Here is a 27586-nt window from a genome sequence, read left to right as displayed (position 1 = left end):
ATTCCTGACATTCAAAAATAAATGATACAACTCTAGCACCAGAGATGTAGATAGTTCAGAGAAGTTAACAGAGCCCATAAAAGGCCAAAATATATTTAGGAACTTAATGTAATGATAAAAGTAACATTTCAAATTACATGGTAAAATATAAATTATTGTTTAGATGTTGCTTGGCTAGGAGGCTCGTAACTATTTAAGCGAAGAACTAAATCCTTGTATCACACTTACTCCAAAGTAATCTCCCTAGAATTCAGGGTCTAAATAGTAAAAAAATTATAAGAAATATAAAAATTTAAGAACTTTTAGATTCCAAAATGATATCTTTGCTAAATTAATTTTCACATATATTCAAGATTTAGAAATTTTAAAAACACTGTAAAAATACCAAATGGCAACATTAGTAAATACTCTTACATGTACCAATAAAAGAATTTAAGCAAAAAAAAAAATTACTGGTAAACAGGATTGATAAAGTCTTTCAATTTCCACATGTGAAAACATAAGTATTATAAAATTCAAAAACTACATTATGAGCTAAGAGACATTTCTAATCTGTAATAGGTAAATATTTGTATTACAAAAGGAACTCTTAAAAAACAGCAAGAAGATGAGCATATAAGCTTAGAAAAACTGGAAAATGTAAAAGACAATTTATAAATGAAGAACTATATGGGGAAAACATGCTTTTCAACATTTTCAATGTTATAATAACTGAATAAGCAAAAACTGTCAAAATTTCACTTACTATAATGGCAAATATTGAGAAGAATGAGAGCAACAGTATCAGAGTGGGAGTGGGGAGGGGACACATTTATACACTGGTAAAGCACCTCACAATAGGATCTGGTGCCACTTTTCTGGAGCACAGAATTACCCATTACCAAACCAGTCTACTTTTCAAAGTACATTCAAAGAAAAAAACTGGTTAAGTGTGAAAAAGTGTATGTATGTTCAAAAACAGTCCCTCAAATGTTTATTGGGGAGGCAATTAGAGTGCTAATTAAGAGCTTGGAACGAAGGAGCCAGGCTGTCTGGATTCAGAATCCTGACTCTAACCTCTCATGGCTACATGACTCACACAAGTTAAACTTTCTACGCTTTGGTGTCCTCATGTACAAAGTAGAGATAAAAATGATGCCTACCTCATGGGTCTTGAGGGCAGAACAAACAAATACTTAAAAATTACTTAGAAAATTTCCAGGAACTTAGTAACAACTCAATAAATACTACCTATTATGGCTGAGGAAAAACAGAGTGCCTTAAATAAAAAATACTGATCAACATATCAGAATGCTATGCTATCATTAAAAATGATTACAATGAATTACATTTATAGGCATGGAAAATGCCATGATGCATGGTATTCAGTTTTTAAATACAGTCTACAAAGCACTGATATTTCATTATCCCATCTTTAATCTACCATAAATATAAATATATATGTGAAAGCTGAGAAAAGAATGTAAGTGCACATGCAATGAAGTGTGAACTGTGATTTAATCTGAGTAGAATTATAGATGTTTTTCACTTTCATTTTTATACTACTTTTTTTTTTAAGTGTGAAAGACAATTTTTTGCTGTGAGCATGTTAATTTGTAATAAAAATAAGTATATACTTATTTTTGGGGGAAAAGGCAACTGTAAAGGCATTTATCATAGTTACATGTGGCATGGGATTGACAACACAGAACTGTAGGCAACAAAGTAACCACTAGACAGGAACGGTAGAGATTCAGAGCAGAGGGAGGTCAAACTTTCCAATCACCCGTTTTTCAGTATTTCAAAAACATATTTATGGGGGCTGGGGATTTAGTTCAGTGGTTCCGCCGCCCGCTTCGCAAGCGTAAAGACCCGAGTTTGATCCCCGGCACCAAAAAAACAAAACAAAACAAAACAAAAAACATATTTATGGCAGATGACAATAATTATAGTACAAATTAAGCAGACACTTTGCATGTTATAAATAAATATGATAAACAGCTTATAAATATATGAATAGTAGCTGAGCTTAATTAAAATTTTTTCAACTACTTGGATTTTTAAATCCAAATTACCAATTTCCAAAAGTAACATTTGGGCTGCAAACCAAAAAAAACCTATTCAGTAGTATTTAGCAGGCAAGATGATGGCAATTTGGAGGCTTATCCAGTTACACATCCTGTTTGTGCATAAAAATTTAGCTGAAACTCTCTAATATTTACTGATGTTGTCCAAATACCTAATCACACACACACACACACACACACACACACACACACACACAAACAGACCATGAAACTGCAGGTTATGACTTAGTGAGTTAGTGATTAAGTATGACTAAGTCACTGTGTTATTCCTCTGCAAGATTTGAAGGCTGGTGGCAGTTTTACAGCATTTTTGCTGCCGGCTTGAGTCAACACATAACATTTTGGATAGAAGCATATACAGAGGAACTTTATCATTTAAAATCTTAAATTTATTTATCTCTTTAAGCTTCAGGAATACCTCTAGTATTACTGAGTAGCACTGCAACCCTTTTTAAAAATTTCTTTTATTAATACATATTTGCAGTACATAAGGTTTATTATATACCTTGTGCAAAGTTTGGGCATGCACATAACACATCTACTTATTTTTTCATTCCTTTTCCTTCCCCCATCTCCCTTACTTCATCTCTTGATTCCCTTCCCACTTGAAAAAGATCTATTTCCCTACTTCTATTACCTATCTTTTATTTTGCTCTTTATTTATATTTTGAGTTTCTCATATAAGAGAAATCATGTGATATTGAGCTTGTCTGTCTGATTTATTTCACTTAGCATTGCAGTCTCAAGGTGCATCCATTTTACTACAAATGATTCAAGTTTATCTTTCTTTCTGGCAGAGTAGTACTCCATTGTATGCAAATACCACATTTTCTTTACCCATTCATCTGTTGATGGACATATAGGGAGCTTCCAAGATCTAGGTATTATGAACTATGAAGCTATAAACATGGGTATGCATGTTCACTGAAATATGATAGGCACTGAAACACTTCTATCAGGGAAAAGGATTAATATATAGACAAAAGGCAAAGGAAAGAATGACCTGAAGCAGCATTTCACCAAAATGACATACTCATCAGTAGTCACTTGCAAATTTGTTTTAATTACTGGAGATTAAAGACATTGATGTTAAGTCCTGAAAACTAATTAAGTGTACATAATGAGTATAAGGTAAAGTACCGAGAATATTAACAAAAAACCAAAAGCTAAGATAAAGATCATTATGGATTCTTTGGTCTCTTCTTCACATTACTTAACAAGTAGATTTTAAAATTCATTCTAAACAGCAGTAAACACAACCAGCCACCTGCCTGGTGTTTCTGCTTCCTATCAAGAAGATGCATTTAGAATTCCCAAGGCAAGTAAAAAGTCAGTCCTTGATGGCAGCTCACTGCCTTAAAAAGTGGGTAATGCCAAAGCAATCTGAGGAGGTCATAGGATGTGTGTATGTGATATATCTATCTATCTATCTATATAGATATATATATATATAAATCATATACACACATACATATATGTATACTAAGATGTTGACTTGTGTTTGGAAATTTTATTGGGCAAGAAAATTTATTTCTTTAAATACTAAAAAGCCTACTGAATATCCTAAGAAGCTTGTACTATATGTGAAAAGAAAGTGAAAATAAATACAACTAGGGTTACAGGATATCATATCACCCATCTCATGTTTCCAAGGAGCCCAGTTCATTAAGTGGTATGATGGGTGGAGTATATAAACCTGATCTCATTAATGCAGCCTGAGTTGTATTTAGTTAAAGGCACATTTATTGAGAGTCCAGAAATAAACCCTAACAATCATGGTCGACTAATTTCAGCAAGGGTTCTAAGACAATTCAATAGGGAAAAATGCTCTTCAACAATTATTGCTGGGACAACTGAATACTCACATCCAAAGGAATGAAGTTGGACTCCTTCCTTATATCACACAAGAATTTTTTTTTTCCCGTAGTACCGGAGATCGAACTCAGGACCTTGTGCTTGCAAGGCAGCAGTGGAACCACTGAGCTAAATCCCTGGTCCCACACAAGAAATTTAACTCGAAAGTAATTTCCCAGACCTAAGTAAGAGTTAAAACTATAAAACTTTTAGAAGAAAAATATAAATAAAAGATCATGACCTTTGGTTGGTAAAACCATCTTAGCTACAACACTAAAAGCATAAGAAAAAATTAGACATTGAGACTTTATCAAAATTAAAAACTTTTTTGGCTGGGGATATAGCTCAATGATAGAGAGTGTGCCTAACATGTGCAGGGCCCTGCTGGGTTCCAACCCTAGCACTTAAAAAAAAACGTTTAAAATAAAAAGTTTTGTGATTTAAAGGATACAATCAAGAAAATGAAATGATACCTCATATAGTTCTCTCACTGGAGAGAATTTATCTGGAAATCTTTTATCTGCTATGGAATTTATATGCAAAATACATAAAGAATGGTTACAATAATAAAAACAACCAAATTAAAGACCAAGCAGAGGATGTGAATAGACATTTCTTAAAGATATACATATATGGCCAATAACCACATGAAAAGATGTTCAATGTCACTAGTCATCAGGAAAATGCAGATCAAAATCACAACAGAATTGGGATTTAGCTCAGTGGATTCGCGGCCTGCTGCACAAGCTCAAGGACCCAAGTTCGATCCCTGGTACAAAAAAAAAAAAAAAAAAATCACAACAGAATTGCATTTCAAATCCTCTGGACAGCTGGAGCAAAAAAGACAGACAACAATAATGTTTGTGGGGATGTAGAGAAACTGCTTTTCTTATACAATGTTGATGGGAATACAAGTTGGTGCATCCATTTTTACAAGCAATTTGTTAGTTCCTCAAAAATTTTAAGAGTTGGCATGACCTAGCAATTCTACCTTTAGTTATAGACCACAAAGAAATGAAAAGATATGTTACACACAAGAGTACTGTACACGAATGGTCATAGAAGCACTATTCAGAATAGCCAAATACAAGAAGCAACCCATTCATTAGCTGATGAGTGGATAAATAAAATGTGGTATATCCCTACACTAGAACGTCATTCTGCGATGGAAGGAATAAAGAACTGCTCCATGTTAGAGCATAGATGAGCCTTGAAAATATTTTAATAAGTGAGAGAGAACACAAATAATTTAATTTATTTTTAATGTGCAGAACAGGCAAATCACTAGGCACGGAGAGTAGATTAGTGGTTGTCTAGGGATGGGGGAGGAAGTCTGAGAGGAAATGGGAGGCGAATTGCACTGGGCACAGAATTTCTTTTCGGGGTGATGAAAATGTTCTAAAATCAACTGTGGCATGGCTGTACAATTCTGTGAACATACTAACAATTATCAACTTATATACCTGAAATGGTAAACTGTATAGTATACAAATTATATCTAAATAAAGCTGTTAAAAATAAAACCAGGCATGGTGGCATACACCTGTAATTCCAGCACTCAGAGGCTGAGGCAGAGGGTCACAAGTTTAAGTCCAGCCTGGGCAATTTAGAGATATAAGACATAGAAAAACTCTATCACAGTTGGACTGTGCTCACTCTGCAGAGCATGTTTCTTTCTTACCTGTACTAAATGTAAAACCACACTTAAAAATAAATAAAGACCCTGTCCAAAAATAAAAAAGGACTGAGGATGTAGCTCAGAGTGTAGGCCCTGAGTTCAATGCTCAATACTGCAAGGAAAAACAAAAGAACAGAAAAGAAAGATCTACATTGGGATATAATATCTCACTTATCAGAACAGCAACACTTCAAAATTTTGGCAAAATATTGCACAAGATTATGAAAAAAATAGGCACTCCTATGTGTTACTAGTGGGAATGTAACACTGGTTCATCTTGTGGGAGAGGCCTTTGGGAATATCTAATGATATCATAGATGCACTGATTCTTTGACCAAGAAGTCACAAATTTTGAATGAATCCTAGTGATACATATATACAGGTTTGTGTGCTGTAGGATCTTATCTAATGGCAAGATCGGAAACAACCTAACTGGCTTCAAAAAAGTACTGTCAAATAAAACCTACTTTATCAACACAATGATGTAATATATAAGTACAAAAAAGAATAAAAGAGCTAGGTGTTGTGACATATGCCTGTAATCTAGCACTGGGAAGGCTGAGGCAGGAGGATTGCTGACAGTTCCAGACCAGATTGGCCTACTCTTACTGTGTAAGGTCAGCCTGAACTACGTAGCCAGTCTCTGTCTCAAAACACAAAACAAGGACTGGGGATTTGCCTCAGCAGCACAATGCCTGCCTGGCAAGCACGAGGTCCTGAGTTTGATCTCTAGTATCAAAACAAAAGAAAACAAAACAATACAAAACCCAAACCAAAAACTCCCAAACCAAACTGTGTGGGAGTGATCTCTAATGTTTCCAGATAAAAAGCAAAGTAAGGAACAAAGTAAGGAAGATGGGGAAATAAGAATGTGGCCACATATCTTGTACATACAAATGTATACCTACACACACACACTTATTTTTACCAGAAGAAACACTGGGAGAATGAACTAGAAACTAATAAAGGTGTTTCCCAATCACAGCAAGAGAATAAACAGGTTACAGAGAACAGTGATAAAAACGAAACCGGACTGTACTTCTTTATATGATTTTAACTTTTAAACCATGTTAAAATTGTAAATGTTTTCCAAATTTAAATAAAATTACATGGAAAATGAAAGCTCTGGATCCCAAAATTGAAAATAAACTGAAACACATGAACTATACAAGAAACTGAAAGCTAACCAACCTGTACTTTGACTCTACACAGATATACTTTAAGGATGTGAGGGTGCCACTGGTGTTTTAAACATTTCTTTATGGTTTCCTTGATGACGTGGTATCTTAACATCTATATTTTTTGGTTGTTTTATTTATATCTTACTTATATTTGCACATAAAATATTCATTTTATCTGGACTGTGGAGAAAAGAAATTATGTTTATATTTTTAGGAAATAAGGCTTTTCACTGTCAGAGAATGAAGATGCAACTATAAAATCAAAGAAGTTAATAAAAATCTTATAGTGCTACAATTGAACTCAAACTATCAATACAAATTCACTATTTCTTTTATTCAACCACTCACCCAATAATTCATTCACTTATTATTTCCGGTACTAGAAGTCATTAGGGCTAGAAGCAATGAATTTAGCACACAGAGCTTGGCTTCTACATTCCATTTATCTATAAAAAAGAGCCAAGGCTTTTTGAAGAAATGGCTAATTACATCCTGGGAATTTATCTTTAGGCAGAAAGGCAGGAAATATTATTATAAGATCATGTGAAAAGGACCAAGTAGGCAGCTTAACAAAGGTTCCACAATTGGCTGAATTTGGGATAATTTAAGCACTGAAACATATGCTTAGTCCCCACTGCTGAGGGAAAGCTTTATAGAAGAGCATTACTTAAAAGTGGAAAGAGACAAAGAAAATTAGAAAATTAGCATTCTGTAACTTGGAAAGGAAAAATTGATTCAGGTTAAAAGATCAATAAATATTAGTGAAAAGTGTGAGTGGGAACACACATTTGCAGAAACAGTCACTCATCAGATTACTTGTTAATTGCAAAAGAAAACGGCAGTCTTAACAATGCAGAGATTTGAAAGCAGTGTCCCGAACGAAGGAAACAAACTAAGAATCACCCAGTGTGGGACAAGTTAACATTCAATTGCTCGTGATGGAATGCAATACAAAGTGCACAATAGCACTCATCAAGTATTTTTGCCAAGAACATATAACCTGAATCTAATTAAGATACTATACGTGATTTATAGGTTACAGCAAATACAGAAGACAAAATAAATATATAAATAAGAAGCACCACAAAAGAATACTCAAATTCAGATTGTACAATATTCCACAAGATGATGCCTGCTTCTTAAAAGTCAATGTGGCTGAGGAAAAAAATGTCACTTGGTTAAACAAAAGCACGAGCGCAGGCAAGTGCACATAGATGTGAATGAATACACACCCACAGAAGAACTGTTTTTATTAACGCATACTACAGAGACTAACAACCTAATAGAATGTGTGCACCACTGGATCCTATTTACAGACAAAGTGCATTAGAAAGCATTGCTGAGACAAATAGGGGAGAGGGGAACTGTCCATGTTCTTGGGTGCAATTGATATATTATGGTTATGTAGGAAAGGGTGCTTATTTTTAAGAGATGCAAGATTAACAGATGGCGGGGGGTGTTTTCAGTGGTAAAGCACACACTGAGCATATGAGAAAAAGATTAATAGTGATTGGATAATGGTATCCAAACACAGTTGGGTAGGAGGAGGAATAAGTGCTGTTCTGTAGCACAGTAGGACGATTATAGTTTACAACAAACTATTATGTATTTTATGAAGAACTACAAGAGAGGAATTTGAATATTCCAAACACCAAGAAATAATGAAATGGAAATGCTAGTTATCTGATTTGATCATTATGTATTGTATACATGTATTAACATTTTAACAATGAAATTGAGTTAAAATAATTAATGCTAAAAAAGAGAAATAAAATTGCCAATAGCTCTACAAAAGAAAGAAGACAGAGAGAGATGCAAGGTACTTATTTAGCAGTGAGCTACCGGTGGTTTGGATTTTTTTTTTTTGACACAGGGTCTTGTTATGTAGTACAAGATGGCATCAAAACTCACTAAGTAGCCCAAGTTGGCCCTGAACTCATAGCAGTCTTCCTGTCTCAGCCTCCTGAGTGCTTGGATTACAGGCATGTGCCAGCATGCCTGGCTTTGAAAGTTATTTTCAAATTATTCAATAAAAACATTTACATATACATACATTTGTTTTCTCAAGGTGTTTATTTTATTTTATTTTATTTTTTTGAGACAGGGTCTTGCTATATAGTCCAGGCTGGCCTTGAACTCACTATGTAGCCATGTTGGCTTTGAATTTATGGCAATCCTCCTGCCTCAGCCTCCCAAGTGCTGGAATTACAGGCATGCATTACCATGCCTAACTTGTTTTCTCAAATTAATAAGAAAATATATAATCATTACACTAACTTTCAAATTGTATGAATTTTTTTCATAATGAAAAATTGGAAAAACTTTTTAAAATAATGTTCAAATAAATTAATAAATAAAAAAGTAGAAATTAATGAAATATAAACAATTAAAAATAATTATCATTTAGAAACACTGAAAATGGATTCTTTGAGAAGAACAATAAATAAATTAAATTAGCTACCCTGATTGAGATAGCCAGTGACAAGGCTAAATTAACACTAGAAAATGGAAATAAGATTTAATAATAGGTAAAGAATCTTAGTTTTAAAATAATTATTATATAACTTTGTACCCCATCAATTTGAAAATCTAAGTGAAATAACCAAACTTCTAAGTAAAGAATTTTCTACATTACTAAAATGAGCTTAAGCAGTAGTTTAAAAATTTGAATTTACTAAATCCATGGAAGAAATTGAAAAGGCCTCAGAACTCTCTCATCCAAAATGTATCAGATGTAGACAGCTTATACAAAAGAACAGACAGAACATACAAAAGATAGAAACCATGACAAAGCTAGAAAATTAAGAAAACATTACTGTCTTGTTTCAGGAGGCAAGTGTAAAATTGGTACCAGGGCAGGGAAGGTTGCCATTACCTTAAAACTTTGACACACATGCACAGATTTAAAATTAAATGAGAAGGCCTCCAGCAGTCCTCACTCCCATCACAGACAACTGAAGCATTTGCTGCTGAAGAAGCCTGCAACCTTCAGGGGCCTTGAGCCTGGAAGGAGGAGCCCAGCCCACTCTGCACCCTCCTCCATCCAGGACCCTGCTACATGGAGCCATCTCAAGACTTTTCCACCCAGGGTCCCACTAGGCAGCTGTCCCCCTCAGCCCAAGACCCAGCCTTGCAAAATAACCAGGTGGCCCCAACCACCCACAGTCCCAGGAGGCAAGAGGCAGCCCATCTGGAGAGGCTGTTTCCTCAGAGGCTGGTGAATAACAAGTCATGTGGCCCCTCTCACCCTAAGCTCAGCTAGAAGCAGTCAGGTGGCCCTGCCTTTCCTACTACATTCCAGAAACCATCTGGGCAGCCTTCCCAAGCCCCTGAGAAACAACTGGAAGGCCCCATCCACCCTTCAGTGACCTCAAGAAGCAGGCAGGCAGCCAGTTCTCAAAATTTTAGCCCATCAAGCCCCTTAGAAGCAGACGCTCAGCCTTTCCCACGCACCCATGGCAGCTGGTCAGACCTCCCTAAGCAGGTCTGCACCAAAGCCCTGTAAAGTCACCTGTGCAGACCTCAGACACTAGCACCCAGGAGATCCATCTGGGTCACTGGTGTAGCTGCTGTCCCCACCTCTCACCCTCTAGCTCTCAAACACCTACAAGCACTTCCCTCTGGCTACTGAGAAAACTGCACTCTGCCCTCTCACACACATCAGGTGACCCTGCCCTCACACAAACCTCAGAAACTCAAAGAAGCTCCACAAGACAGCTGGGTGCACCAGCAAACCAGCCTGGACTAAGAGAGTTGTATCTCAGGCTGGCAGTAGAATCCCACAGCCTCTACAGCCCAGACTACTGAGGTACCTGCAGACACTGCCAGCACTGATTACAGCTGAAGAAGCTACATGGATAATATACCAAAGCACCTACCTGAAGCCAAAGCCAGTGCAGCCTATCTACCTAACACCCATGGACACATTACCAGTGGAAAGTATTTTACTACAAAAGCCACCCTCTAAAGTTTGTAGAGGCAACTCATCTGCGATATACATAAGCAGCAACTTTGGGAAATCAGATCCATAAGAAAACAAAGTAACACGATGCCTCCACAGAAACTCTAGCAACAGATCCCAAGGGAGATGAAACTGGTAAATGCCTGAAAAAGACTTCGCAATAATGATTTTTGAGGAAAACTAATGATACAAGAAAATGCAACCCATAGTTCAATAAAATTAGAAGGACAACTCATAAAATTATTGAGAAACTTAGCAGAGAGAGATAATGAGAAAGAACTAAACAGAATTCTTGGAGCTAATGAACTCAAGTGAAATAATAATAATGATGATGATAATAATAATAATAATGATAATGAAAAGTACAGCTTGAGGCCTCAACAGCAGAACTAATCAGATACAAGAAACAAGTTCTGAGTGAGAGACAGGTCTATTAAAATAATCCAGTCAGACAAAAACAAACAAGTAAAAAGGACAAAGAAGGTCTTTGAGGCTTACGGGACACAATGAAGCAAGTGAACTTTCTCATTAGCAAAGTTCCAAAAGAAAAGAGAAAGGTATAGAAAAATATATCCAACAAAATAATTGCTAGGAACTCTCTAATTCTGGGGACAGATAGGAACACCAAAGTCCAGGAAGTTGCAAGGACCCCTAATAGAGTCAATTGAAAAAGATCTTCTTGGGCCAGGGATTTAGCTCAGTGGTGTCGTGTCTCCTTCAAAAGTGCAAGGTCCTGAGTTCAATCCCTGGTACCAAAAAAAAAAAAAATTAAAGAAAAAATCTTCTTGAAGGCGTAATACAACCAAACTGTTAAAAGTATAAAACACAGAAAGAGTTCTATAAACAGCAAGAGAAAATCATCAAGTCATATATAAAAACCCCAGTAGACTAACAGCAGACTTCTCAGTAGAAAGAAGAGAGAAGGCCAGCAAAGAATGTCATAAAATGTTCAAAGTATTAAAAGAAAACCAACGGGCCACCAAGATTAATATTCCCAGAAAAACTGTCCTTCAGAAATGAAAATGAAATCAATTATTTTGAGGATAAGCAAAAATGTGGAATTCATTACCACAGAAAAGTCTATGAGAAATGCTTAAGAGAGTCCTGCACAATGCGTGAAAGGATAATAACTACAGCCATGAAAAATCATAAAAACCCAAAACTGACTAGTTCAAATATACAAAGGAGAATCAAACCTTATCAATGTAGAAAACTCTCAAGCCATAAAGATGAACAAGAAAGAAACAAAGAAACACAGAATATTCAAAGCAACCAGAAAACACAAGAGGAATACGTCAATAATAACCTTAAATTTAAATTGATTAAATGCTCCAATTAAAAGTTATAGACTGGGTGAATGCTACCTACATGACTATGCATATAAAAATCCTAAGACTCCATCAAAAAACTGTTAGAACTTGGTAAATTTGTAGAATAAAAATCAGCAGCTATTTTATGTACCCCTATTATAAAATTTCTAAGAAGGAAATCAAGAAAGCTATAGTAACCAAAACAGCATAGTACTGGAATAAAAATACCTAGATGAATGGAGTAAAGAATCCAGAAATAAATCCATTTATTTACAGACAACTGATTTTCAACAAATGCAGTAAGGACACATATTGCCATATCTTTGATAACTGATGCTAGATATCCATATATAGAAGGAAGAAATTAGGTCCTTTTCCCAACTAAATACAGAAAAATTTAAAATATATCAAAGTTCTAACTATAAGACCTAAAACTATAAAATCACTAGAAGAAAATATATAGAAAATGCTTCTGGACATTGAACTGGGCAAAAAATATGTTTTGGACATGACATCAAAAGCAGAGGCATCAAATGTAAAAGTTGATAAATGATATTACATCTAATTAAAAAGCTTCTATACAGTAAAGGAAACAATCAACAGAGTAAAGGGGCAACGTAGTAAATGGGAGGAAGTGCTAAAAAGCGATTTATTTCCAGAATACACAAGGACCTCAAACAAATCCAGAGAAAATAAAGCAAAACATAAATAAAAAATAAAAATCATATTTAAAAATTGGTGATTGAATTGAATAGACAGTTATCAAAAGAAGACATACAAATGGCAAATAAGTTTTTAAAAAAATGCTTAACAACACTAATCATTAGGAAAATGCAAATCAAAATCATTGATATCATTTAACCTCAGTTAAAAACACTATTATAAAACAGACAAGGGAAAAAAATGCTGTTGAGGACTTTTGGGAAGATAGTGGAATGGTGAGCAGCAGAGAAATAGCTTCTCCAATATTTGGAATCCAGACACTAGAATATAGCAATGTGAGGATGAGAAGGAGGATGGAAATGGGTTCCTGGGACCCAGTAAGGATCTGAAGTGAGAATTAGAGTCCAGAGAGAGAGCAAAAAGAGGGACCACAACACAGAAGAGGGAGGAGCCTAAAGTCACTTTTTCCCAGCTTGTGGCACGGGTGCAAGGTCAGCTTGAACCTCCAGCTTGAACCTCCTACTGGCAATCCCAGAAGTCTTCACAGAGAAATGTACCAGTGGAACTGAGGAGGGCACACTGCAGACTTCAGTGGCTGGTGAGTTATTCAGGTTCAGAGCCCCCGCCCCAGGAGAGGGCAATTGGTCAGTATCCATTTTAGAAAGGGGCCAACTGAACTCAGAACCCAGAGAAGCTGCAGGTTGGATCCATCTAGCTCAGGGTGAGACGCAAATGGGGTCAAGCTGGCAGGAGGTCAGGGAGCTGAGTTCAAGCCAGCAGGAGGCACTCAGAGTGTTACAGGCTGAAAAACTCAGGTCCCAGCCTCATAGCCAGAAACCAGGACCAGCCTGAACATCAGTGGAATGAAAGGTCCAGGTTTACTGGAATTATCCATGACTGCCATAATTCTACTGCAGGCTTATTGGGATCAATCGACATGGATCTGGACTCTGTCTGCCCCCTCTCTCAACCAGTGACAGCAGAGATATGCCCCAAAGCGAATTTTTTTTTTCAGCTTTTTTTTTTTTTGCTTTATTTAAAAAAATTTTTTTCTATTTTTCTCTTGCACTTGTGAGGCAGGCGGCAGCAAGACTGAGCTAAATTCCTGGCCCTGTTGTTGTTTTGCTCTGTTCTTGTTTCTGTTTCTTCCTTCCTTTCCTTTTCTTTTTCACCAGTTACCAAAACTTGTGTAATCTTCCTTTGTTCTCCAGCCTTGCTTCTAATCACTTTCTCTTCTTTTATTTCTCTTTTTCCCCTAACCCTTTTTAAATCTTCAACACTGAGGGTGACATCACCATATTGAGGGGATATTTGTAAACAATTTTCTGGTTTGTTTTAGATTGGGTTATATAGTTACAAATCCTGTTCATATGGTTAAGGTGGCAAATTAATAGTTACCACAGTTTGTCATTTTCTAGGGTGATTTCATGCTATTGTTATTACTTATTTTACTACTTTAGTTAAGGTGACATAATTGTTCTAATCAGTTGTTCTTCCTTTTATGCCAAGACTAAGATTGGCTGAGAGGCATAAACAATACTATAGGTCAGTGCCAAAGTAGGGGCTAGGCCAAATAGGCAGCAATTTCTTATCCCTGATAAAGTGAAGAGGGAGGATCTTGCAACAGACTCAAAACTCTAAAGCCAGCTATACCTAGAAGACATCTCTGCGAAGTAGTCATTTCCTAAGGGTTCTCAATACTAGCAATGAAGATATATACCATCAACAATTTACAAGCATCAATGCAGGAACTAAAACAAAAAAACAAAAAACCCCCCAGAAAATGAAAAGACATGAAAGCAAGATGCAACCCAGACTTCCAGCTCGCCTAGGAAAAAACCAGGGGTCAATGTGGTGCAACAGTTTGAAAGTCATCAACCTGGACACTCTGAAGTGGTAAAAACAGTGACAAAACAGATGAATGAGGCTCTAGAAAAAAATATCAATTAAGAAATAATTTTACAGATAATTACAGAGATGATTACCCTAATGAAGAACATGGTAGGGAATCAAAACGTACAGATAAAAAAATTAGGAGCTTAGAAAAATGATGGAAACCATGTATGCCCAACATAGGAAAGAAATGGAATCCATGAAACAGATTCAAACAGCTATCCAGGAGATTAAATATTCTATTGAAAGTGTATGCAGCAGAATGAACAAATTTGAGGACAGAATATCAGATCTAAATGACATGATTGTGGTTAATGTACATGAAAAGAAAAATTTCTTAAAAATAGCAAGGGATCATGAAAAATCAATCCAACAGCTGGTAAATGATGCAAAGAAGACTAGCATATGACTCATTAGCGTCAATGAAAAATCAAGGAATAGCTCAAATGACAAAAAATCCTGTTCACAGAAGAAATGCCAGAAAACCTTCTCAAACATGGAAGAAGAATTTTTTTTTTTTTTTTTTTTGGTACCGGGGATCGAACTCGGGTCCTTGCGCTTGCGCAGCAGGCGGCGAAACCACTGAGCTAAATCTTCGGCCCCTGGAAGAAGAATTTGACATACAGATAAGTGAGCCATATAGAACTCCAATTAGCCAAAATTAAGAAAAATCTACCCCAAAGCATATAATAGTCAAGATTCTAGAAATTCAACACAAGAACAGAATATCAAAAGCTGTTAGAGAAAAGAAGCAAGACACCTATACAGAAAAGCCCATCAGAATCACAGCAGACTTCTCAACACAAACCCTTAAGTGAAGGAGAACTTGGAGTGAAGGATTTCAAGTGCTAAAAGAAAACACCCTCCAATACAGACTGATGTACTCTGCAAAACTATCTTTCAAAATTGATGGAGAACGAAGATACTTCCATGACAGAAAACACCTGAAGTAATTTATAACCACCAAACCAGCACTCTAAAATGTTCTGAAGAACATTCCAGAAAGAGATAATGAAGATTACAATTCCATCAACCCTAACACAATGAATCCACCAAGCAAGGCAAGTAATTAAACAGAGGGTAAAGAATAGGAACCAACAATAGAAAAATAATAGGACAAGAATAAATCAATACATATCAGTTAAAAGCATCAGTGTAAATGGTCTCAATTCATCAGTCACAAGAAACAGACTGGCAGAATGGATCAAGAAATGAGATCCTACGATATGCTGCATACAAGAAACACATTTAACTCAGAGAGAAATTCATAGACTGAAAATCACAGGATGGAAAACAATACTCCATGTGACAGGAACCAGGAAAAAAAGCCTACGTACCTATCCTCTTTGCAGACAAAGTAGATTTCAAGCCAAGACTGAAGAGAGATAAAGAAGGTCACTACATACTCATTAAAGAAAGAATTCAAGGCAAAGATATAAAAATCATAAATATATATACACGAAATACCAGCACACTCAATTATATAAAACAAGTATTAACAGATATGAAAAAATCGTATAAGCACTAATACAATTTTAATGGGGAACCTCAATACATCACTGTCACTAATAAATCAACTAGAGAAAAAAAAATATCAGAACTGAACCATACTTCTGAACAAATGGATTTAGCAGATATCTACAGTGTTCCACTCCACAGTATCAAAACATACATTCTTCTCAGGGGCACACAGTTCTCCAAAATATTAGCTTATGGACCATGCTTAAATAAATGCAAAGGAATTGAAATTATCCCATGCATATTATCAGACCATATTGCAATGAAATTGGAAATCAATGGCAAAATAAGCCACAAAAATTCATAAACACACGGAAATTAAATAATACCCTACTGAACAACCAATTGGTCACAGATGAAATTGAAGAAGTCAGACAGTTTCTACAATTAAAATTTAATGCCAGTACAACACACCAGAACTTATGGGACACAATGAAAAGAGTCCTATGAGGGAAATTAATAGTGGTAAATTCCCACATCAGAAAAACACAATGAGCTCAAATAAATAACGCTGACCATCAAGCTTCTTGAAAAAGAAGAGCAAGTAAAGCCCAAAATTTGTACTAGGGAGGAAATTAATACAATGGAGATTAAGAAAACAATACAAAGAATCAATGAATCATATAGTTCTTCTTTGAAAGAGTAAAATTGACAAACCCCTAGCCAACCTTATAAAAAAATGAAAGAAAAGATACAAACCCAAGCAATTAGGAATGAAAGGGGTGAAAACACAACAGATCCTGCAGAAATCCAGAAGATCATCAATACCTACTTTCGAGAATCTTTATTCTAATAAGATAGAAAACACAGAAGAAATGGACACATTTCTAGATACATATGAATTACCAAAGCTGAATCAAGAAGATATAAAAATTCTAAATAACCCAATAGATGTCAATGAAATTGAAAATGTAATTAAAAATGTAACAACAAAGAAAAGCCCAGGTCCTGATAGAGTCACTGCTGAATTCTACAAGAAATTTAGGGAAGATCTAATGCCACCATTCCTCAAACTCTTTAACAAAATTGAAAAGGAAGCAATACTGTCAAACTCATTCCTGAAAGCAAGTATTACCCTGATACTAAAACCAGAGAAGGATCCATCCAAATAAAAGAGAATAATAGGCCAATCTCCCTAATGAATATAAAAGCAAAAATCTTCAGTAAGATACTAGCAAACAGAATGTAGCAAATCATCAAGAAGATTATACACTATGACCAAGTAAGATTCATCCCAGGGATGCAGGGATGGTTTAGCATATGCAAATAAATAATGTAATGTACCACATGAACAAAATCAAGGAGAAAAACAACATGATCATCTCAACAGACACAGGAAAAGCATTTCAGAAAGCCCCACAGCCATTCATGATTAAAATCTCTACAGAAAATTGGAACAGATGGTCTTTATCTCAATCTGATAACAGGCATCAATGACAAACCAACAGCCAACATCACACTAAATGGTCAAAAACTGAAAGCTTTCACTCTAAAATCAGGAATAAGACAAGGATATCTACTATCACCACCTTTATTCAATACAGTTCTAGAAATATTAGCCAGAGAAATTAGACAAGAAATAAGGATAGAAAAGGAAGAAGTTAAATTATCATTTGTGGATGACATAATACTCTATATAGAAGACCCCCAAACTCCACCAAAACACTTCTAAATTTAATAACCAAATTCAGTAATGTAGCTACAAAGTCAATCCTCAAAAATCAATAGCATTCCTGTACATAAGTAACAAACTCACTGAAGCCACATCTTTCACAATAACATCCAAGAAAAAATGAAATACTTAAGAATGAATCTAAAAAAGAAGTAAAAGAACTTTACACTGAAAACTACAGTACTCTGAAAATGGAGAATAAAGAGGATATCAGAAAATGAAAAAATACCCCTTGTTTTGGTGTAGGAAGAACCAATATAGTGAAAATGGTCATACTTCTAAAATTGTTGTACAGATTTAATGCAATTCATATCGAAATACCAATAACATACCACACAGAATTAGAGAAAACAATCCTAAAATTCATTTGGAACCAGAAGATACCTAGAATAGCAAAAGTAATCATAGGCAAGAAGTATAAGGCAGGGGCATCACAATCCCCAATTTGAAATTGTACTGCAAAGCCACCATGATAAAAACAGCATGGTATTGGCATAAAAACAGACCTGAGGATCATTAGAACAGACTAGAAGATGCAGAAATGACTCCAAACACACTCAGCCACTTTATATTTGACAAAAGGGCCAAATATCTTCACTGGAAGAAAGATAGCCTCTTTAATAAATGGTGCTGGAAAAACTGGCTTTCTAAATGCCTAGACTAAAACTGGAGCATATCTCTCACCATGCACTAAACTAAAATAAAATAGATCAAAGTTCTGAATATTAAAACAGAAACACTAAATTTATTGAAAGACACAATAGGTAGAACTCTTGAAGACATCAGTATAGGTAATGACTTTATGGACAAAATCCCAATTGCACAGGAAATATTACAAAGAGTCAACAACTGGTATCTCATCTCATTAAAAAACTTTGCACAGAAAAAGAAACCACCAACACCATGAAAAGACAACCTAGAGAATGGGAAAAATTTTTTTCAGTTGTTCCTCCGACAAAGGACTAATATATAAAGAACTAAAAAAGCAAAAGAAAACAAAACCAGACCTCCAAAATTTAAAGACCCATCTCTACAAAGAGCATCTGAAATGAATAGACACTTCTCAGATTATGAAGTAGAAATGGCAAATAAATATATATTAAAAAATATTCAACATCACTGGTAATTCAATCCAAATTAAAACAACACTGAGATTCCATCTCACTCCAGATAGAATGGCTAGTAACAAAAAGTCTACAACAAATGCCAACGGGGCTATGGGGAAAAAGGAACCCTTCTGTACTGTTGATGTAGGCTGGTGCAACCATTGTGGAAATCAGTGTGGAGATTCTTTGAAAAACCAAAATTAGAGGTTCCATTTGAACCAGGTATTCCCCTTCTTGGTATCTCTCCAAAAAAATTAAAAGCATCATACCAGAGCAATATATGCACACCTATGTTTATAGTAGCACAGTTTGTAATAGCTAAATCTTGGAAACAGTCCAAATGCCCATCAACCGATGAGTGGATAAAGATGTGGATTTTTTTTATACAATGAGCACTTCTCTGCTATATAGTAGGATAAACTTGAGACATTTCTAGGTAAATGGATGCAGTTTAAGACCATACTCTTTTTTTTTTTAAGTTATTTTATGGGTATATTTTAGGTAGACAATTCATTTACATTTATCATTGGGTGTTTGTACCTGTACATGATGTACCTTGGTTATTTTTTCCCCATTACCTGTGTGCCCTTCACTATTTACATAGACATCATTTCCATTTTTTTTCTTTTCTCATAGTTTTTCCTTTCTCTCCTTTCCTTTCCCCTTCCCCTCCCTTCACCCCTTCGTCTTTGGACCTTTTTTCCTATTTCAAATTATCAATATTAATTTTAATCATTTTAAACCTTGTTTACACTATCAGTTTCTCACACTAGAGAAACTATTTGGTATTACACATGTGTATCCTATTTATTTCACTTAAGAGTATGGCCTCAATATGCATCCATTTAGCTATAAATGACTCTAGTTTTTCATTATGGCTGAGTAGTACTCCATTTTATAAAAAAAAAACACATCTTCTTTATCCAGTTTCCAGTTGATGGGCACTTGGGCTGCTTCCAAGCTTTAGCTATTACAAACTGTACTGCTATGAACATGGGTCCACATATATCACTGTGGTATGATTCTTTTAATTCTTTTGGGAAGATACTCACCAGGGAAATAGCTGGGTCAAATGGAACCTCTAGTCCTAGTTCTTTGAGGTATCTCCATACTGATTTCCACAGTGGTTGCACCAATCTACACTCCCTCCCCCAGCATTGGAGAAGGGTTCCTTTCTCCCCACACCCCTGCCAGCATTTGTTATTGGTTGATTTCTTGATAGCAGGCATTCTTTCTGGGGTGAGGTGGAATCTCAGCGTTGTTTTCATCTGCATCTCTCGAATGACAAATGATGTTGAACATTTTTTCATATATTTGTTTGCTGCTTTTACTTCTTTGTCTGAGAAATGTCTGTTCATTTCAGATGCCCATTTTTGTTAAGACCATACTCTTAAGTGAAATATATCAGACACACATATTCATATATTGGTTTCTCTGGTATGAGAAACTGAAAGTGTAAATAAGGACCAAAATGTACAATAGATATTGTGAAACAGGAAGAAAATGTTCAAATGGGAAAGGGAGTGGCAGGGGGAGAAGGAAGGAAAAGGGAAAAAGGAGAACAAAAGGAAAAAATTCAAACAAAGCTTTTGTAAATAAGGAGAGGAAGAAAGGTTGAAGAGAGGTGTGGGAAAGCGGATAAAAATGAATCAAGATATATCATGTACAGGTACAAATTCCATATGATGAATATTATCATTACGTATATCTAAAATATACAAATAAAATTAATTTTTTTAAATGCTGGCAAGGATGTGGAGAAAGGGGAACTCTCATACACTGTTGTTGGGAACATAAATTATTACAGCTATTATTGAAAAAACTGTGAAGAGTCTTCAAAAAACAGTTAAACATAAAACTACCATTTGACCCAACAATCCATCATTTGGCTATATATATCCAAAAGAAAAGAAATCAACACATCAAAAAGGCACTTGTAAAGTACTTCCATGTCTATTGAAGCTTCATTCCCAATAGCTAATTTAGGAACTCACCTAAATGTCCATCAATGGATGAATGAATAAAGAAAATGTGGTACAAATATACAACAGAATCTTATTTAGCCATAAAAAGAGTGAAATTCTATCATTTGCTACAACCTAGATGGAACTGGAGGATATTATGTTGGGTGAAATAAGTCAGGCACAGAAAGACAATACCACATATTATCATTTACATGTGGAAGCTACAAAGTTGCTCTCAAAGGGACAGATAATACAATAGTGGTTATCAGACCCTGGGAAGTGTATGGTAACAGAGGGTGGTAGAAAGGATGGTTAACAGGATCAAGGGTACAGTTGGATAAACAGAGTAACTCCTTATATTCTGTGGCACAGTAGCATAACTACGTATACCAAAAGTTAGCTGAATAATTCAAAATAGCTAGTATAGAGGATTTTGAATGTGTCCAACACAAAGAAATGATAAATATCTAAGGGGATAGATAGGCTAATTACTCTGTTCATTGCACACTGTATGCACTTACTGAAATGTCACACTGTGCCCCATAAACATGTACAATTACTGTGTGTGAACTGAAGATAAAATGTATTTTTAAAATTAAAAATAAAAGTAGGGGCTGGGGATGAAGCTCAGTGGGAGAGTCCTTGCCTAAGCATGTGCAAAACTCTACGTTCAATCTTCAGCACTGAGAAGTAAAATAAGTGAACAAATGTGTAACTCTTCCATTCCTGCCATATTGTAAACACCCTATAAAAACTATTTTCAACTGGGTGTGGTGGCATGCACCTGTAGGAGACCAAGGTCAACATAGGCAACATAGTGAGACTCCATCTCTAAAACTAAAACACAATCTATTCTATTTTCTACTCTTATAAACATGGCTACAGACATCATTTTCTTTGTTCTATCTTTTAGTGGATTCATAGTGAAGGAATCATCTGGGAATGGAAGTTTTGCACTAATCCTCTTTATAACATCTTTATAACATTTACGGATTAACCATGGTCATTGGAGTAGAAGTGCTTCCTTTCCCTTGACCTAGACACAGACATTTGAATGACAAAATAAATCTCATCCTTCTCTTTAGCAGTCAGTCAGATAAATAAGAAAATATAGAACTTGGTAAGTTCTTAATAAATGCTATCTGTTCCAATTATATTCCATTTCACTACACTCTATTTCACTGACTTCTATATCAGGAAGTTTAGACATACATACTATTTAGTAGACCACAACAATGTGAATATACTTAGAATATCACCACCACTCTTTACACTTAAAAATGGTTAAAGTAATGAATTTTATGTTCTGTATATTAATTTTACAATAAAAATTTAAAAATCAAACTAATTAGTAGAGCCTATAATAAAATCTCATCGTTACTGATATTTTGATTGACTGATTAGAGCGGGTTACCAGAAATTCTGGATTAAACCCAATTTATAAGTTAGTAGTGTTGTATGGATGTTTTGTTTTTATCTGTGTTTTTTGCTTTTTAAATAAGAATTCTATTTATAAATTGATTTTACCTTTTCTAGAACCTAGGGCAGTGGTGTCAAACCTATGGCATGTGTGTTGCTTTTTAAGACAAAAGATGTTAATGTATGAGGTTTTTTTTCTAAAGTAAAACCTTAGTATTCAGGTTTAATTGCAGTGTTGGCACTTTGAGTGTGTTTTGGGGTTGCAATTTGGGCACTGATCTCTAAAGTTTCACCATCAATGAGCTAGAATTTCAAAATTATTGAGTAGTTTTCTACTTACACCTTTATTTCTCACATGTAGGTCATGATGCAAAGATTTACTGGGTAAATGGGGGTAAAAAGAACAAATACAGAATTTTACTATCATGACGCTCCTGAATTAGAAGTTAGCAAGTCCTTTTTTTGAGATATTATTCACAGGACTGTACCATATCCCATGAGATATCATTATTTAAAAGTTAACATGTTTAGGGCCAGGATGTAGCTCAGTGCTGCCATGCCTGACTCACAAGCAAAGGTCCTGAGTTTGATCCCCAGTACCATTAAATAAAAAAGTTAACATGTTTAAAGTTACAAGTGGGACCCATTATTAAGGTAGACCTTCTCCCCCAAAGTAAGCAGTTAATGGCATGGATCTATTATCTAAGGCAGAGTTTATATTTAGACATTCTGAAGACCGTAGTATTACTAGCTCTGGGCAGCTAAATGAGGGCAAAGACTATATGGAGTGGAAAAGCATATACACTATTTAAAAAAGAACACAAACTTTCTGAGAGCTCTGAAAGTGAAAGCATTCTTTCTATATATAACTAGAAGGAATAAGTTTGATATCAGAAGGGATTAATAGGAGACTTGAAAGCAAAGCCTCTGGATTGCAAAGATTGTGTTTTACATATCAACAATTAAAAAGCTTTAAGGAGTAACAGGAAAAATAAAACAAAGCTTCACAAAAGTTCTTGTGGTTAGTAATACATAAGATTAGTTTATTTTTAGTCTAGTTTAATTTTTAGAAAATTAAATTTGGAAAATAAGCAAAACTAAGATTATATTTTTTTGGTTACTGATGTATTTTACTCATAATTTTCCATCTATTAGCAATAACGTGAAATTTATCACTATTAAAATAATTATTTTATCGTACTCTTCCCCTTTCCACTAATGATTTCAGATTACAAATTTTTTAAATGTCATTTAGTAAAAAAAAAACCACCTTATTTCCAGAATTTTAAATGTTATTTGAATTACTGAAAAGTATGGTTTCATAAGAAGGCTTTTGTGTCTTCTTCAAAATTGGGATAAAAAAACAAGGCTAATCCACCCAAAAGCAAGATGGGACTTCACAAACATAAATTGATTGATCTTTTAGACTGAGATATGCTCCTATGTCCCCATAATTTAGTAAGGACGTATGATGTTAAAACCAAAATTCCATAAACTTACTGAAAGAAATTCGGTCCAAATACAGTGGCGAGATTGTGAATATTCATGCGATTGTGCACATGGTGCTTGGCTACTTTTGTTAAGAACCTGCAGAGGTACTTGAGCAGGCAGTAGTGGGTGTCTGGAAGCTCTTTCATTAAGTCTCTCAAGCTATTCTCCTGAGCGTCACCTTTACCATCTGGAAAAGAATCAACAGTGTTCTCAGGCATATTTCATGAACAACAACAACAAAAGCACACAGATATTATAAATTCAAAAATTTTATTCAGAAAAAACTTCTCAGAATCTGTGATAGGCCTTAAATTTGACTAACTTATTCAAGAAATCCTGAAAACCATGAATTGTACTCAGATCATAAAATGGGCTTGTTTTAATTTTGTGTTTTCGTTCCTCAAATTATGTAATGGTTAGGTTTTTAATCCTTACTGGCACCTTCTATTTGGTACATCCCTTTGAACATGGATATACAAGAAATGGAAATAATTAAGTTTGGAGTGATTTAAAAACTAACTGAAGACTACTCATTTTTCATACCTTCATGTTATAAAAATAAATGAACTATTTTTTCTTTTAATGGGGACTAATTCAAAACGAGTCTGGATGTTTTTATGGTTATGTACTTTTTGTTTACAACAGCGATCCAATTCCTAGCATTTAAAGATAGAAACAATAGCATCCAATAGTCTTGACAATGGGCTCCTGGCTTTGAAACAAAACCTCAAAATATTTGGCAGATATTGTGTGAAGACATCAGGTGAAATAAAATAAATAATCAAAATAGCTATGAATTTATGAAAATAACATCTTCAAAAAACAAGCAGCAGTTTCATCATTTACTTACAAGTTTTGAAATATGATCAGTATTTTTTCCAGGAAATAAATGTGAGAAATAATGGGAAGAGAGATAGACATATTCAGAGTTACAGCTTAACAGAGTAATATGAAGTCTTTTATGACATAAGTGGAGGAATCACTAAGTATGTTCTCAACAGGCAAAAGTAACTGAAAAAATCTTAACATCTACCGCCTTCTACTCCAAAGTATTTCCATTTCCTCTGATGGAAGGTGGATTCACTAGCTGGGCAAAGATATAAATGCCCTCTAAATCAGCAGGTTTGACAAGTGCACACTCACACCTGAACTGTAAATATTTCCACTTGAATCCTTGTTCAAATATATTGACAGTTCAGTAGAGACTTTAATTTATTAGCATGGCATTCCTCCTCACTTCTTTCATACTGATTGACTATACACTAACATACCGAGACTCTGTAATCTGTTCTGTGTGTTCCCAGAAATATGAGATAAATATCACTATTATTGCCAACCTCTGGAATTCTATAGAAAAGATTTCTGGGCTGTGAAAATAATTGCTCAATACCTTCCAAGACTTACAGAAGAAAGATTAGAGTAGCATGAATTGAGAAGATGCCTTGTAAGGAACATAATTTATAACACAAATTGACTATCCCTTATCCAAAAATGCATGGGACCAGAAGTGTTTTAGATTTCAGATTTTTAAATATTTGCATAACATAATGAGATATATTGGAAAGGGGACAAAAGTCTACACATAAAATCACTTATGTTTCTTATATACCTTATGTACTTAGGCTGAGGGTAATGTTTTTACTCCATCTGTGTTTAGACTGCAACCTAACATATCACATCAAGTGTGAAATTTTCCACTATGGCATCATGTAGGTGCACAAAAGGCTTTGGATTTTTGAGCATTTCAGTTTTTAGATTGAGGATCCTTTACCTGTATGTAATTATTTCTATCTACATTATTTTTTGATTTGCTGATATCTAAATACTGTTTTATTCATTCATGTTTTTATACTTCAGTTGGTAATTACAAGGTTTGTAATCACTTCTGTTATTATGTACATTTAGCCATAATGTACACTTACTGTACAAGTGATGTTTATCATATGCTGATTCTGGCATTCTCCAACACCAAGGAAACAGCAAAGACAAAGCAAAATCCATATTTTTATTAAACATGGTTTAATTTAGGGAGGAATAGACAATAATTAAATAAATTTAAAATATATTCCTGACTGTTTATGTCCCAATGCCGTGTGAGGAAGCCATGTAGGAAGGAGTTCAGTGTGGAAGAAAACTGTGATGGTTATTACTCTGGGATTTGTCAGGGAGAACAATGATTAACACTATAGGTCCTGAAACCAGTCTGAGTTGGGCCATTCTGTACAGAAATCATTATCAGTCCTTGAGAATTTCCTGGACCCTCTGTGTGACCCAGTTGGATCTTATGAGATTTCACCTGAGAAAGAAGGAAAGACAGGACTGGTAAATCAGGTCACTTCCAAGTGTCACGGAACCTGTGTGCTCAGCATGCGGTTCTTTCCATCCCAGCAATGACTGAGTAGGCCTCCTTGTGGTGGGGAATGTAGTGTAGGAGGAAACTGTGCTGGGTATTGGTCTCTGATTTGTGGGCAGAACAGTGACTAACACTATGGGACATCTGGAAAACAAAATCTTGGAAGACCTGAGGCCAGTCTGATGCAGGCAATGCTGTACACAAAACATCATTAGTGGCAGAGCTTTCTAGCCCGTTGGATCTACAACCTTCAACACACAAACAAGAAAAGGAAAAACAAGAAAATGGGGGAAAGGGCAACAAAAAAAGGATAAAATGATTAAAAAGTACCAAGTATCGCATCTCGGTCTTTTGGCTAAGATCAAGTGTAAAAAGTACCAAGTAAATGCTAAGTAAAAAAGAGACATTTAGATTTTCAAGTAGACGTGACCAGAAAAGAACTTCCCTGAGACACATCCTAGGCAAAATCCTAGAAATTCAGAACAAAGATTGGAAACTAAAAGCTGCTGCAGAAAAACATCAAATAACTTATAAGAGCAAACCCATCAGAATAATAGTAGATTTCTCAATAAAAACCTTAATAGCCAGGAGAACTTGAAGTTTTTCAAGTCCTATAAGATAATAATTGCCAGCTCAGATTATTATACCTTGAAAAATTATCCTGAAAATAGAGGGAAAAATAAAGACCTGTCATGACAAACTAAAGACATCCATGACCACCAAACCAGAACTGCAGAAAATACTCAAGGGAAACCTAATCAGAGACAATAAAATCAACATCGCCCAAGAGCCCAAAGGAAACAATAAATCTTGCTAAGAGAATAGTTAAGTAAGAGGAAAACAAAAATAAACCAACACTGGAAAATAATACCATGACAGGAATCAGTAAAATACTTTGCAATTCTTAATGTAAATAATCTTAATCCTAATTAAAAGACATAGGCAGGCAGAGTGAATCAAAAAGCAACACCCAGCAATATGCTGCCTGCAAGGGACACATCTTATCCACAAAGACATACACCAACTGAAAGTGAAAGCATAAAAAATTCATATTCCAGGGCCGGGGATTTAGCTCAGTGGTTCCGCCGCCTGCCTCGCAAGCACAAGGACCTGAGTTTGATCCCCTGTACCAAAAAAAAAAAAAAAAAAAATCATATTCCATGCAGCTAGAGTCTAAAAGCAAGCAAGAGTAATTATTCTTATTTCTGATAAAGTTGACTTCAAATCAAAACTGATCCAAAAAGACAAAGGTCACTATTATTAATAAAGGGAACAATTCACCAGGAAGAAATGACAATTATAAATATATATTCTCTGAATGTCAGCATACCAATGTCATAAAAAACGTATTTGATATAAAAGGACAGATAGGCACAAATACAGTATAATCATGAGACTTTAATACCCGAATCTCACAAATAGACAAGTCGACCAGACAAAATATCAACAAAGAAATA

The 27586-nt window shown here is 35.1% G+C and overlaps 1 protein-coding gene across 8 annotated transcripts in view; it reads right to left on the bottom strand.

Annotated features, from left to right (window-relative positions):
• Fam13a (family with sequence similarity 13 member A) overlaps positions 1-27586 on the bottom strand; it is a 324922-nt gene that overhangs the window by 215289 nt on the left and 82047 nt on the right. For all 8 annotated transcript variants that reach the window (XM_021261074.2, XM_021261071.2, XM_021261073.2 and 5 more), the window contains one exon: positions 23786-23963. In XM_021261074.2, coding sequence (XP_021116733.2) covers positions 23786-23963 — 178 coding nt within the window. The remainder of the gene's footprint in view (positions 1-23785; positions 23964-27586) is intronic.

Source organism: Heterocephalus glaber, unplaced genomic scaffold, assembly GCF_053883595.1.
Source record: "Heterocephalus glaber isolate CG9 unplaced genomic scaffold, H.glaber_assembly_v1.0 deba00001454, whole genome shotgun sequence".
Classification (NCBI taxonomy): Eukaryota; Metazoa; Chordata; class Mammalia; order Rodentia; family Bathyergidae; genus Heterocephalus; species Heterocephalus glaber.
The sequence above is the reverse complement of the archived record's forward strand: the minus strand, read 5'-3'. Positions and strand labels throughout refer to the sequence as shown.